The 16197-nt window shown below is 29.7% G+C and overlaps 1 protein-coding gene across 1 annotated transcript in view; it reads right to left on the bottom strand.

The window, feature by feature from the left end:
* LOC107455833 (transcription factor egl-13-like) overlaps positions 1 to 16197 on the bottom strand; it is a 189870-nt gene that overhangs the window by 44309 nt on the left and 129364 nt on the right. The window contains exon 4 of the mRNA XM_043044639.2: positions 1344 to 1394. Within this exon, the coding sequence (XP_042900573.2) occupies positions 1344 to 1394 (51 nt within the window). The remainder of the gene's footprint in view (positions 1 to 1343; positions 1395 to 16197) is intronic.

Raw genomic sequence — 16197 nt, 5'->3', positions numbered from 1 at the left:
TATAACTTAAAGAATTAAAACAGGTTTAAAAAAAATAGTCAGCTAAAAATTTAGAAACCTTGCAAAACTATTTCCATTTTTTAAAATTCTTATAACAGGAAATATTTACANCTCTAACGCATGATCCGTCTACCACTGAGGGTATTTCACGTCAGCACTGTGGCCGGTGCAAGCCGGATGCAGAACTCGTATCGACTGGGATTCGAACCCGGTTCGCCGCATTGGAAGGCGAACGCTCTTTCTCCTGACACATCGCGGCTCAGGAAGCAACTATACACTAAATTTTTTTTGCAGCGCAATGCGTAGTTGATTCCTTATCTGCGTTTGTAAACGTACATAGCTTCAGTATACCCATGATACGCATTTTTAGAAAAGCATGCCCAAAAAGTAGTAGGCAATTAAACATGTTAGGCAAAGTATCACCCATTCTTAACATTTTCGGAAGTATATCCACGAAACAGTCCATTGAACCGAAATCAACAAACAATGTCAAGCCTCTTACCATAAGTGAAATCTGCAATAGATAACATGGTAATGAATTTGAAGGACAAACGATTTAAAGGACATTTGAAAGACAACCCCTCTCTCGACGGGACCATATTTCCCAGATAGCAGTTACTCCTTGTGTTTTGGGGGTCAGAGCCTGTCGAAAAGAAGATATGTTGATTCAGAGAAAGTAAGTTTCAGTGACTGATTTTGAAACTTGAAAAATATCATCTGTTCCAATTAATTAACATGCTTGAGTTTACCCTCTCAAACCATTAAGATTGAGTCCTAGAATGTGAAGATCCGATCATTTGATCAAAAGTTATTTAGGGTGATCAGTTTTTTTCGCTTGTAAGCCCGAATTTATTTGATTCTTGCTGCTTCGTTTTTAATCGGAAAAAATGGCTAAAAAACGTAAGTTAAAAATTTTAATAAATATGTGTTACCATCTTTAAACAAAATACAATATTAACTATGATTAAAATAATTACACGGTAATTGACTGGACAAAAAATTGCTACCAATAAGTTAATGAAACTTTTATTATAAGTTTGTATTATTAATCTAATATACACTAAGAGCTTAGATTTAAAACAATAAAACTTTTATAACTTAAAGAATTAAAACAGGTTTAAAAAAAATAGTCAGCTAAAAATTTAGAAACCTTGCAAAACTATTTCCATTTTTTAAAATTCTTATAACAGGAAATATTTACAGCAATTTTCTTTTTGTTCTATATTTCTCGGATGCAATATGAAAATTCCTTTTCCTTCTGGAATAGCAAAACTTGAAAGAGACTATATATTTTTGGATAAAATTTCTTTTTACTGTAAAATATGAAAATAAATAAGACTTACTTTCAACTGCTGCCTCAATTCTTTCTCCTTATATTGAAAAATTGGACGCTCCTGAAATGTTAATGATTATTAAAGTCAAAATCATTTTAAAGAAAATTTTTTAAAAATCATGTAAGAAGTTTCGCATTACTTTTATTTTTCAACCAGCTTTCTTAACTTGTAATTCGACAGATATTGTTCTTTACTCGATCAAATATTAAATTTCAACCTATAACGTGCATATTTTTACAGCATTTTTTTAACAAGAATTCTAAAAATATTCATTAAATGTATTGATTAGAAAACACCTTTTTACAAAACCAGTATAATACTAAGTAATTAATTCAAAAACATTTTAAAGAATATTTGTTAAATATCAGTCGAGTTATTCTGATTTTTAAGAGATTCTTTGTTTCATTAAAATTTCGAATTGTCCGATTGTCATCGTATAAAATCACTTAACTATATGGTATTTGTAATGAACACTTTGTTAAAATTTTGTTGAAATTTAAATGTTTAAAAAAGTGTTTGTAAACAAAAACTTTTCTCCATTTTTTTTTTTTTTAAACTTCCCCCAACCGTCACAGCTGTTTCAGAAAATGTTCAACGAGTGTACTTCTGTAAGTCATAACTAAGCAATTATGAACTGAAACAAAATTTAATTTTGTACATTTCTAGAGAAATGCTTAAAAATCATTCTGATATCAAAATATTTCGTACGTCATCATTAGACTGTTTTATGTCAAAGTTGAAAACTTTTCATCGCCTAATTCAGTTTTGCAAAATATATCAGCAGGAGAATTGTGATTGTTATGCAGTCATGAAGCTTATGTCTGAAAATTACGCTTATGTCAGAAATTTTTAAACATTTCTAAAGAAATGTTTAAAAATTATTCGGATAACGATATATTTTTGTTTGTCGTCATTAGTTGCGGAGCTATTTTGTGTCAAAGTTGAAGATTTTTTATAGCGTAATTAATTTTAGCAAATTATACCAGTAGGAAAATTGTTTAAATGTAAATGAATTTGTTTATATGTAAATGAAAACCTTATTATTGAAATAATTTGCAGCGACATAAACTCTTATAACCTAGGATTAAAAAAAATATCAAAGAGTGAGTTTCAGAATCCTTTTAAATTTTAAAATCATGATCATTAAAATCATTTTAAATTTTAATTTTAGGACAAATAAAATGATCAACTTTTTTGCCGTATAAATTAGTTTAACGATAACTTTGAGCAGAACTATGAGCAGAAAAAACATTATTAAGTGTCATTTAATTGTTTGCCTTTATCTTGTTGGATTACAAAAGTCACCCATCCATATTAAATGATAGTATTAATAAGAGAATTTCCTGGTATAATGGCTAGTTTTTCTTCCAGGGAATAAACTACCATATCTTTTTTCCTAAACGATTGCTAACAAAAATGGATTAATGACAAGTTCTAAAGGATTTAAAATGGTTATTACGGCAAAATAATTGCATTGCTAAGTGTGATTTCATTGAATGCAATTTTTTTGTTACATTACAAAAATCACCAACCAAATTTTAAAAAAAAATTTAATACTATAAAAATTTTATTATAAAATAGCAAGATTTTTGGCAACTCTTTACTACTAATCAATTACAAACATAATGGTAATAATATGAGATTCTAAAAGATTTAAAATAGTTATCAACACAAAATATAAACTATCAATCGGAATATCTAATATTAAGTGCCATTTAATTGAGTGCCGTTTTCTTGTCGGATCACAAAAATCACCTACCAATAATGGGAATATTATGAGACTCTAAAATATTTAAAATAGTTATCAACACAAAATATAAACTATCAATCGGAATATCTAATATTAAGTGTCATTTAATTAAGTGCCGTTTTCTTGTCGGATCACAAAAATCACCTACCAATAAGGGGCATATTATGAGACTCTAAAAGATTTAAAATAGTTATCAACACAAAATATAAACTATCAATCGGAATATCTAATATTAAGTGTCATTTAATTGAGTGCCGTTTTCTTGTCGGATCACAAAAATCACCTACCAATAATGGGAATATTATGAGACTCTAAAAGATTTAAAATAGTTATCAACACAAAATAAACTATCAATCGGAATATTTAATATTGTTTAAAAAAAAGCTTCGAGATTAAATATTTCATGTTATTCCCAATACATTTCTTGGAAAAGTTTTCTCGACACTTTAAATTGCAGAGAAATGCATGGAGTGTAGGGAAAAAAAGAGGGATTAAGTCTAAAAAAAAAAACCACAGTTGTCATGCGCTATGATAGTTGGCATGTTAGTAGCATTATGTGACTCTTGGGGCTTTCCCCTCTCCGAGTATGTACTTTTCCCTCTCTGAGTCAGAGATTCGCTTTTGTCTCTAAACATATGGAATCAAATAACCACTGATAGATAGACTAAGAGAATGGTACGTGACCCAAACTGTCACAGACGGAAAATCTCGCTTTATAGTCTAAAATATTTAGAGATGGTGGTGGATAAAATACGACGAGTGATTTACGCAACGATTTTTTGCAAGCACTAGGGAAGGAATGAAAAATTATTCATGAATCCTCAATGCACTCTCAAACAATGGAGAACAAATCTTTCCTTTCAAATGAAACACTTTTCTTAAAAGCTTTTTTAGAATTGATAGAATAAAACATTTCTCTTGAAATACAAATGTTTGGTGAAAAACTCTTTAGAATGAAAAATTATTATTTGAACTTATTTATTCTAGTAACTAATAGAAAGGATTTTAAAGTTAATAATACAAAGTAAAAATTCCGAATAAACGGTCTTGTCACATGTTTGGGAGTATATTGTTTTTGAGAAAACTATTTATTTATTCTTATAACTAATAGAAAGGATTTTAAAGCTACCAATAAAAAGTAAAAATTCGGTATAAACGGCCTTGTGATAAAATACAAGACCCTAATACAAAGTAAAAATTCGGTATAAACAGTCTTGTGATAAATTACGCGTGTTTGGGAGAATATTATTTTTGAGAAAACTATTTATTTATTCTAGTAACTAATAGAAAGGATTATAAAGCTACTAATACAAAGTAAAAATTCGGCATAAACGCTCTTGTGATAACGTGTGTGGGAGAATATTATTTTTGAGAAAACTATTCACTTATTCTAGTAACTAATAGAAAGGATTTTAAAGCTACCAATACAAAGTAAAAATTCGGTATAAACGGCCTTGTGATAAATTACGCGCGTTTGGGAGAATATTATTTTTGAGAAAACTACTTATTTATTCCAGTAACTAATAGAAAGGATTTCAAAGCTACTAATACCAAGTAGAAATTCGGTATAAACGATCTTGTGATAAAGCACACAACCCTAATACAAGGTAAAAATTCGGAATAAACGGTCTTGTGATAACATGTGTGGGAGTATATTATTTTTAAGAAAACTATTAACTTATTCTAGTTACTAATAGAAAAGATTTTAAAGCTACAAATACAAAGTAAAAATTGGGTAAACGGTCTAGTGATAACATGTTTTGGGAGAATATTATTTTTGAGAAAACTATTTCTTATATAAAACTAAAGCTAAAATATTTTTTTTCTTCTAAGTTTATATTAATATTTAAGGAGTTATCTCCACTTACAACTAAAACGTTTTGTTTTTAATGAGCAAAAATATATGAAGGTTTTCCTACACAAATAATATGTTTTAATATTACACTGTTGTAAGAAGACTTGGTCGAATATCTCTAAAAACTACAAGACCGATTTTAATGAAATTTGATACGTACGTGCATTAATACAATACAAAACAAATAATTATTCCAGAATTGTAATACACGCGCATGATCGTAAGGAACATTCGTTGGAGTCGGAAGGTATGAAATTGCCACAGGAAAATTTAGGCCAATAGCCACAGGAAATGATTAACTGCCTTATTTCAAATATGAAATCACGCTGCAATGCCTGTATATCTGTAAGAGGGGGCCATACCCCCCATTAACCAATCTTTTTGTTTATTCTGCAACCGCTGTTTCATACTTTCCGACTCAACCGAGTGTTACGCATGATCATGCGTGTGTGTGTATTACAATTGTTGAATGGTTATTTGTTTTGTATTGAGTCGGTGTATGTATATATCAAATTTCATTGAAATCGGTCCAGTAGTTCTAGAGATAATCGACCAGGTCTGCAAATTCTCTTAATTTTGTACACCAGTGTAGTATAAAAACCAAACTGTCTATCATCATTCAATTAGGTAATTTTTTAAAGGTTAAGATGTTTTTACTCGATTTTCCCTGAAAAATGCTAAACATACTAATACATTTTGAAAAATTAAATGATTTTAAAAATTATGTTACTCATGCTACTTTAGGTGGAAAAAAGTTTATTGATTCCCAACAGGTTATTCTGTAATAACCATCATCATATTTGTGCTCACAATAAAATGAATTTAAACTACGCAAATTAGTATTGAAATCAGAAAATAAATAAATTTACACCAATCACTATTGAGGATAAATAAACGGTATTCAGAAGCCAGAGTTGCACCACATTTCAGTTTCAGTCTTGAAAAAAAAGTGAAAATAATTCTCGTAAAGTTTTCGTTAAAATTTCTAGTTCGTTTTTCCATGTTATTGAAGAAATATATCATTACGTCCATCAGCACATCTAAAATAACATTCAATTAAATGCTCGAAAGTTATTATTTTGTGACATAAATTTCCGACATACAGTAGAAACAACTAAAGGGGGAAATAATAAAATATAAAAAATATTTCAATAAGTTTTATTTATAAACTTTTTCGAATTTGTCTAAAAATAGAGTGAAAAATTGGAAATTAATAAATATTCAATCTTTAGCTTAAGAGAGTTTAATTTTGCCCAATAATATGTTATATAAAATAAAAAATTTATTAAAATGATTGTAATTTTTAAATTTTTTTCTTTTTGAAGTTCAATTATCTACTTTAAACTTTACTCCTGAAAGTTACAGAGGAGTGAAATGACTCCTTAAAATTTGTTTTTGAATAACAGTGCTTGAATATTGAGTTTTGAATAACACTGAATCTTTTCTATCCCCTCGATACAAAGATTCAAAACAACAAGGATTCAAAATTACAAGGATACATACAATAATTTAAAACATATATAATTATGATAGAGAAATCATCAAGAATTTTTCTTTCTTCAAATAACCATTACATTGCTTTTCCACTTAACTATAACCATCTCGTCAATATTTTTTGTATGGAACATTTATTTAATTTTAAAATAACTTGTTTTGTCTTTTTGAGTCATTTTTTTTTAATGAAAAGGCTTTTCAATTCCACATTTAGTCAATGAATATTGCAGTAAATTCGTCCTTAAGGTAATGTGACCTCCCCCAAAAGGCGAATGATAACAAGTGCGTGTCAATAAAAATCCTGAACGCGATGCAAAATTCAAGAAATGAAGGGAATTTTTCCACTCTGAAATAAATCAGAAAACTTTTTTCTTTTACTTTTTGGCACACCAAGACGTGGCAGTCAGAGCATGCGCAATTAAGTTTCTGGAGTTTCCAAACAAGAACTGCATTACTCTTGAAGGGGTTATACTGCTCTAGAAGTCCCTTTTTTTTTAATGATCTGAGCTGTAAAATATATAAGGGTCATTTTTCAGAATGTGTGATATTTTTTCCCGCTTACTATTGATCAATTCATTTTTCTAATAGAAATTTAACTATTCAAGCGTTCCCATTACTCAATTTAAAAGCATATTTTGTTAGAAATATTTTGACTAACAGTTCATTTTAATGTGTAAAATGCTATTTCTGCTCTTTGTCCTACAGCAGGGCTGGATTACCCATTATGGCAGACTAGGCAATGGCCTGGGGCCTCCAGTGATTAAGGGCCCCCTTAAAAAAATTTTTGAAAATAAATTTAAAAAAATTAAGAAAAACAATGATTTTTTTTAAAAAAAACTCAATTTCAAATATATATTAATAAAATACAATAATTTTCTTTAGTTCCAATTTAACATAATAAAGTAAAATTTTATTTATTATTACTTATTTTTATTTTAAATATGCTTTCTTAAATAAAAAGATATATAAATGCTTTTATATTTAAATAAATAAAAAACATATGAGAAAAAAAATTTAATCTAATGTCCCCAAAAATTTGAATGGCCTAGGGCCCCGACGCTTAATCCGGCCCTGTACAGTCAAATATTTAAAACAAATTTTCAATGTGAGCACAAAGCATGTTAAATATTTACTGCGGATATTTTTGTTGACGTACCAGAAATGTATATTACGTTTTTCGTAAATTCTTTTATATTTTCACAATTCATTAGGAAAATACTGTTCTCTGTTCCATAATACGTTGGTAGATCAATTATAAATGAGACTTTTTTAATAGCAGCAGACGATTTTTTATTCCCATTGTAAAGACGACAATAAAACTTTATCTAGAGTCTAAATAATTGTTTCTCGTTTGGCAGCATTTAGTTCTTTGCAAGTTCTTTTTTTCAGCAGTTTGAATCATAAGTGAGTTTAACGTTCCTAATGCAGTTGCACAACGAATTATAATTTAATTTTTAGTAAGAGAAAATGTCAAATCTGTGTGGCTAATTCCTCAAGGTCTAGCTGCAACCTAGACCATGTCCAGGAGGTCGTGAATCCTCAAAAAATCATATACAATAAGGGGTGTAGTCATAAGATCCTCATGCAAAGTGTTCTGTTGAGGCCTGTGTTGACAGACACTTGATGGACACACGATTAGATTTCTATCCATCATTATATCTGGGGCTGCCTACGTGTCTACTAATGAGCTTGAGGATGGTGTTCTGGACAGCTCTATCACCCCCAATCTTGAGGGCCTTACCGGGAGTTTTCCCATAATACCAGAAGTTGTACGAAGGAATCCTCCATCTTGTCTGTTTTGCAATCTTAATTTTAGAGCTTATTTCAGAGAAGGATAGCTCGACACCTGAAGTTGATGCGCAGAGGTTCCGTTTTTCCAAGAGTGTCAGCAATTTCATTGCTTTGAAGGCCCATTTGTGATGTCAAACCTATTGAAATTTTGCGCAATTTGGCAATGATACCCCGTCAAGGGCTCAAGTAAGCAAATGGCACAATTATTTGAACAGGCCATGTAGAAGTTAAAAATTTGTCTCTTGCCCTTCGACAAAGAACGAGTCTTACAACAGAGAATATTGACCAAGTTCGTGACCTTATTCTTAATGGCTGACAATGGAAAGTTCGATAAATTAGTGCAGAGATGAGTAATGGAAGTATGCAAAGCATTCTCTATAACGATTTGGATAATCTAAATATTTCAGCAAGATGGGTACTTAGAGTTTTGAACACAAATCAAAAGGATACATGAAAATACAATTGCCAAAAAGCAGCATAGAGATACAGTAACACAGCAAAAGTGAACAGTATTACACTGGAAAACAGTTGAAATTCTTCCATATAGCTTGGACTTGACAACTTCGGACTACCATTTGTTTGGACTCCTGAAAGAAGCCTTAGAGAGAGGAGGGGAGGGGGGAGATTTTAATCCAATGAAGAGGTAGAAGATTTTGTGCGCAGTTATTTCACTATACGGCATACTTCTTTCTATGCGACTGGGACTCTATGCGACTGAATTCTATGCGACTCTTATACTCAAGGCTGAGGAGACATTAAAAGTCGTATACTCAAGATTGGGTCAGCTGTTTAATGACGGTTGTGAAACAAAATAAAATGAATCAGTGCAAATATTTTAAGTTACGAAATAAGGCACAAATTCTTTCTCTGAGAAAACAAAGCCTTTTTTCAACGGATTAGGATTTCCAAATCTCAAAATATGGGGGTGTTGCTCAATTTGGAAAATATGGTTCCATAGTTTAGGCTTCAGGCAGAAGAGAGGTTACTCAGTTTGGGAATGAACAGTTTATTTTTCTATTTTCGTAATTCGCCATATCACTGCAACTAATGTAGAAATTTAAGAAGTTTTGCACATAATTGTATAGTTTGTTTATCCAAAACATTTCCACGTTAAAATTCTTCACGACTACTATTTATTGTTTTTATTATTTAATTTGAAAATGATCCTAAATTTTTGAATTGTAAAGTGTTAAAGTTTTTTCACCCATTTAATCTACGTAATTATTAATGACAAAAAAGCAACGTTTGACGTTTTTGAGATGACAAAATATGTAAAAAGTCTAACTATCAATATATGCCCTCAGGTTTAACCTGCCTCTTGCCCTAACTATTGGGACCATATTTCTGGCTTTGCTCATATTTTGACACATACATTTTTCCGACAATTAGGACCCGTTAACACGTAGGTGGAAGGCACAATCTGGAAAATATAATCACATTTTATTCACAGAGTATGAACACCTTATTGTTAATTTCTTTTTTAGGGTATTTCGACATATCTCTGAAATTGCTTTGGTGAATCAAAATTTTCGGTGTCATCCAAAGGTAACTCGAAGTAAAAAACTACTTTTTAAAGATATTAACGATTAAATTTTATTACTTAGATTAATAGAGTCGAATTTAAAACTGGTTTGAACGATGTAATTGAAAATGGCAAGTTTCGAAATGTGAGCGAAATCAAGGTGCTTAAAGGTTTTTATTAAAAAATTTCCACGACAATAAAATATGATTCATTAATACGTTATAAAATTTGGTAAATGTGGTAAAATTTGGTAACTTTTTCATGATATCTTAAAGCATGGCATAAAAACCATTTATTCAGTTAAATTTACTTTTCAGTTTTGTATTTTTTACTAAATATGTGGTAATAAAAACTATTATTTTGAAAACCTGAATTTCCGCTTGACACATACCATAAGAATGGAAAAATTATCAAATAAATAGTTTGAATACCGTATATCTTGGTTTTATTAATCAGAATTATATATTTTTTCTACCAGAAATGTCATTACCATACATTACAGTAATTTCACCAGAACTTTTTCTCTGGGAAATAAGTTATAACAATTAAAGTATTTTCTCAAAATGTACTTTCTCTGAACAAACATACCATTTTTTTGACTGATATGGATTTAGACTTTTGAAATATGGGAAGTAGCTTTTGTCTAAAAAGTAGGGTACCAATACTTTAGTCAAAAGAGGGTTAAAAAGTTTGTGACTATCAATGTTAACCTTTTTTGCTTATGGCTGGACCACATGTAATGGTTGTCTGATACACCGTAAGCAAGAAGTTAATTTTTCCACATTTCTAAATTTTTTAAAACAGATCGAAAAATTTTCGCACAATATTATAACACTCATTTCTCTGAAATATAAATCGTGTAAAGATTATTTATAACAATTGCTAAATATTTTTATGATGTTACTACATAGGAGGCTAAAGCAGCATTATGTGGTAAAATTTATAGTATTTACGTTATTTTAAATTATGTCATTATGAATTACAAACTTCTTTGACTTCTTTGAAAAACTGCAGTCAAATAGGCTTGGATACATCTGCAATTTGATTGACCCACTTGGCAAGCTAGACAAATTTATCGCTAAGTAATTAACTTACGAAAAATAGATATTTCCAGACTCGCTTGAATGCAAATTTTATCAATAATTGCTAACAAATGCAAAATATACATTAAATTTTGATAGTTTAGAAAAATAAAAGTTCCTTTCAAATGCGCACAAACAGCCAGGCCATAATGGTAAAGCGATCCATATGGTGTAAGATAACATTTCCGGACGTGAGTTGCTATGCTATTTTCAATGTGCTCTACCTCCCTGCCAAGTTTGTAACTACTGTACTAAATCATTTTCACTCAGTAATAAAACTCTCACTTTCGACGATTTAGCAATCCTTGAGTAGTATTCCGTCAATTTTGAGAATCATTTCGTCACGAAATCACGCGATTTGTGGTGAAACGCGAAATCTTAAATACAGGACGAAAATGTTTCCTCAACTCTATACCTCATCGTAATTCATTGTGAGACATTGTTAAATGGCAAAACTAAAATAAAGACTGCGCAATCGAAAATAAAGTGAAAAATGTTGCCTTCCAGCTTGTATGCGGGTCAAGGGCTTGGCTTCGAACCAAGAAGATCCGGGATTCGAATCCAGCTTCGAGCATGGGTGTAATATATGTCTCTGTGCTATCCGTCCTTGTGTTGTATCACCCATATCGTGCACACGATAAAGTTATTATTAGAAAAGGTAGATACTTTAGTCGCTATAAAGCTTTTTTGGGGGGAGGAAGTAGAATGAGGAAATATTTCTTTAATTTTGACAAAATTTGTGTCCTCGAAGAAGTGATGATAGTTATTTCGTCAGTTTGACGAAATTTTGCTGGGAGCATATACTAGGAAATGTATTCGTCGAAAAACGAAGAAATTTTCGTGATATATGGGTATCCATTTTTTACAGTGTTGCAAATCAAACTATCTTTTAACTATTTTTATAAAACTAATTATATACCATAATCAAGTGTCATTCTAGTTTTTATCTCTATAAAATTTAATGTATTGTGGACGAAAAGTGTTGAATTTTTAAATTAATTTTTAAGCTTGACATTGTTAAAATATAGACAAGAAGAGAGATGGATGTTCAAACAAAGTGATGATATTTCATCTATCAATATTGACGATCTACTTTACGAATAATACATAAAGCAGCGCTTCACATTTCAAGGAACTAATGCAGCTATTTAATATTAAAAGCATGAAAACATCACATACATAGAAATAAAATCTTAGATGCTTTCTTCTTCTTCCTTTTTAGATAAGGATAAAAAGCTTTGATTTATTTTTGATTATTTTAGAAAAAATGGTATTAAATAAATCTCTTAAATGAAAGCTTTCAAAAATTAAAATTATTAAATGTAATTTATATTACTATGCTCTTAGATAATACTTGAAAAAATAATGTCCCCCGAAATTTGTGTAGCTATAATCATTAATCAAAAGCCATACCGTTCTCCAACAAATGCTTTATAATCATGCACAATTATAAAGATATGGTTAAATAAATTTCGCTAGTTTAAATATTTTTCGATCGCAAATCACTCAAATTAATAGTTCAAATTAATAATAATTAATAGTATTTGTTACTCAAATCAGACATTTTCTTACACAAATTATTTTTAGTGAAAAATTCCCTTTTTTATTTAGGTATGAATTTTTGCATTTTAATATTTTTGTATTCAACTATTAGTTATGCGATAACAACATATAATAATTAAAATTATATTCATTTGCAAAAGTATGCAGTTCTTACATAATATTAATTTAAAAGTTAAAGAACAACAAGTTTGAAGTTCGACAGAATTTGTGGAAAAAAAAGTTGTTATCAGAATTCTCATCGAAAAATGAATCGAAATATAAATGATGCACATAAGAAGCAAATGCTTCGATAATAAATAGGTCTTACTATTTATTATTGTATTAATTAAAAAACAATAGCTTAAGAAATGCATTAAAAATATTCAAAGATTGTAGAGTGTGCAAAAAAAATAAATAAACTTAACAGGTATTAATAATCTTTCTTAAAGGTTCGAGAATCTTGCCTTAAAAAGGTAATTAATTAAATCAGACACAAAAATGTAATTTTATTTTAAAAACATATCTTTCTTTTTTCGGTAAATTTGGATTTTTGACCCTCGAAATATGAGGGTATCCTCAATCTGGAAAATATGGCCCAAATGGATGGTTTTTTTATATTTTTTATGACCGTCGTTGAACAGCCGACCCAATTTTTGGGTTTACGACCACTAATGTTCAACGCCGTAGCTTTGTAGTTTTGAACGCAGTCCAGAAGACAAGGGAACTCCTGGATCAAGTATTTTAGAAATTTTGCCATCGTGGAGGACTTTTTGATGGAACTAATTCGCACTAACGTTATATAGAGAGGAAGACCCCGAACTAACCCTCATTTGCGTTGCATGGAGAGGAAGACCTCCCACGATTAGCCTGACGGCAAGGGGACTCTAACCCATGATCACTGAGAATATTTCACGTCACCACTGTGGTCGGTGCAAGCCGGATCTAAAACTAAGCACATATGGTGCCAGAGGTTAAAAAGACTTCCGGGTTACTGATTTTTACGTCTAAGCTTGAAAAAACGTAATATACTTGTAGTGTTTTCAATATAACACATTCTTTCAATCCAACTCTCACCGAAGCAAATGAATTAAGAAGAATCCGCAAACTTGCCATGATGCTACCCAAAAAAATAAGAAACGGTGCACACAAATATTGTCAAATTAGGGATAAACATGACTTCACATGTTGTGATATTCATTTCGTTAAGACTCACAACCTGTTAGAATTTACTGAAAGCTCTTATGAATGGTAAAATTACGCATAACACAGCTCATATTAAAAGAACCTGTTCACACTTCCCCTCGTAAGTTTAACATAAGCTGAGGGATACAGCGGAAGTTTTCTTCCGGTTTTAGGAATCTTGTTATTGTTTACATTCATTCAACCCTCTATAGTTTAGACAGAAGAGAAGTCAGAAATTTGACCGCTTCAAAGTAAGGGAATAGAAAAATTTTCACTCACACTTATTAAATTGATATATTCAAACGATGTAAAAATGAATTTTTATAATTTTTATTACTTTTTATAAATTTATTTAATGATAATCAAAAGACTTAAAATTGTATGGTTTACATATTTTTACATCATTTAAAAAAATAGGTATTTTGAAAACTTTGAACAAAGTATTAACAAAATATGTCGAATAGTTTGCAGGAAATCTAATTTTAAATATACGACTTGCAATTTTTCGAAGCTCTGTCGCCAAGGAAAATAAAAAAGTCACAGTGCCTTTTAGAAGCAACGTTATTATTTTAAATTATCTATGTATACTTGCATTTTAAACTATATATCTTGCTATGAAGAATTATCTGGGCTTTAGAGCAGACAAATAACTTAAATATTTTAAATTTATTAAACGTTTTTAAAAAAGTCACCAAATTGGTGATATTTTCCACCTAGATGAAAATTATCAAAATCACTGCCGTATTCTCATTTATTGTACATTTTTATGAGTCCAGGTTAGCTCAGCATTTGAGTAAATTTTTAAATATTAAAAAAGTAGACTACGAGCGCTTTTTATTTTCACAAAACTGTGGCTCGTCTCCATATTGACGTCTTGCATCATTTTCAAAATAAGCGTTGGCTTTAGATAGGCTAAACATGACCCAACAGTCCTGAGTAACAGTTGTGAACTGACATCAGTAATAAAAATTTATTCAAAAGAAAAACAGCTTTACGATGGTATCAATGGAATATAGGGATGAATCGAATGCAGTATTGACGTACAATGCGCAAAACATAAATAAATAAATAAAAACGAATCTCCCTGAATAACTTTTGATCTAATAATCGAATTTTAACATGCTGGGAGTCAATATTAATGGTTCTAGGGGTTAACCAAAAATATGATGATTAATTAATGCGTACAATAGTTTGAGTTACGAAAGCAGACACAAAAACGCATTTCCTCTGATTAAACATGCCTTTTTTTTGACTGAGTTGCATTTCTTTATATATGAAGAAGTTGCAATCAGGGAAATATAACCCCAATAATTTGATCAGGAGAGTGGCCCCAAAGTTTAGAACCAATAATGTAAATTTTGCCGTTTTTGTATTTCGTATACCTCGAAAGCTTTTTAAATGAAAATTTTTTACAAACATTTATAACATTTATTTATTATACATTTATTAATATAATTCAATGTAAAAACTAAAATCCTTTTTAACAAATATTTATTATTTTTTATTATTTTATTTAATGATAATCGAAAATCTTTTATATTTTACTGTACATAAATATTTACATTATTTTAAAGAATACAACCTCATTTGACAAAATACAAAATTTTTATGAAATTGGTCGAATAGTTTCCTCAAATCCAAACATCAACACNCAATATATATATAGAGAGAGAGAGAGAGAGAGAGAGAGATATCATTGTCAAAAACATTTCAAGTGTTTCAGGCTATATGGGAACTCTAAAAAGCACGATCATTTTTACCAAAGTGTATTGGTAATAATTTAGGTGAAATTAACAATAAAATAATCTTGTGTAATGAGTGTTCAAATTTAGTCATTGTATCTTTAAAACTTCAAGTATGGCATAAAAATCATTTATTCGGTTAAATTTACTTTTGTATTTTGTACTTTTTTACTAAATGCTTGGTAATGGAAAGCATAATTTTTGAAATTAGAATTCCCGGTATACTTTTACCATAAGAACAGAAATATTACCAAATGATAAAACCTTACATTTTGGTTTAAAAATATGATGACAGTAATTTTAACAGAAATTTATTCTCTGTGTATAGGACAGTAGTCTTTTTTACATGTTATTTTTATACTTCATTCTGAAAAGCAGTTCATTATAAGGAAACTGAAGAATGGTCCTCGAAGAATAACTGTTCCTATTGATTTTAATGAGTAGGTTCAGTTATTTCTTAAAAATTTTTAATGCAATAAATATTTAAAAAAACATGAAATTTTTATTATTTTCATTGAAAATACAAAAATATAAATAAAATATAGTCGACTTTTCTCACTTTAATCTACTTTTTCTTCCAGTTTCTGATTTTTCATAAAAACAGCTCTTTTAAAACAATGTTTTCGAAAATAATTGCTGTTTGAATCAAAGATATCAGTTTGATCTGGGGTAACAATCAATTTCAAGTGCTATTCGTGTAATTTTCTGCAATAATTAGTAAATTATATTTCGTTATTATTTGGATAATTTTCGAAGAGAAAAGTAAGCCTTGTATAATATTTCGACATTTGAAGAAGAATATAAATTTGAAATTGCTCTAAAAACATAATTATCCAGTATTAAAGATTTATTAGAATGATTAATGCTTAGTACGTGATGGGCTTATTTTTCAACAAGGTAATG

The sequence above is a fragment of the Parasteatoda tepidariorum genome, chromosome X1, assembly GCF_043381705.1.
Source record: "Parasteatoda tepidariorum isolate YZ-2023 chromosome X1, CAS_Ptep_4.0, whole genome shotgun sequence".
Classification (NCBI taxonomy): domain Eukaryota; kingdom Metazoa; phylum Arthropoda; class Arachnida; order Araneae; family Theridiidae; genus Parasteatoda; species Parasteatoda tepidariorum.
The sequence above is the reverse complement of the archived record's forward strand: the minus strand, read 5'-3'. Positions and strand labels throughout refer to the sequence as shown.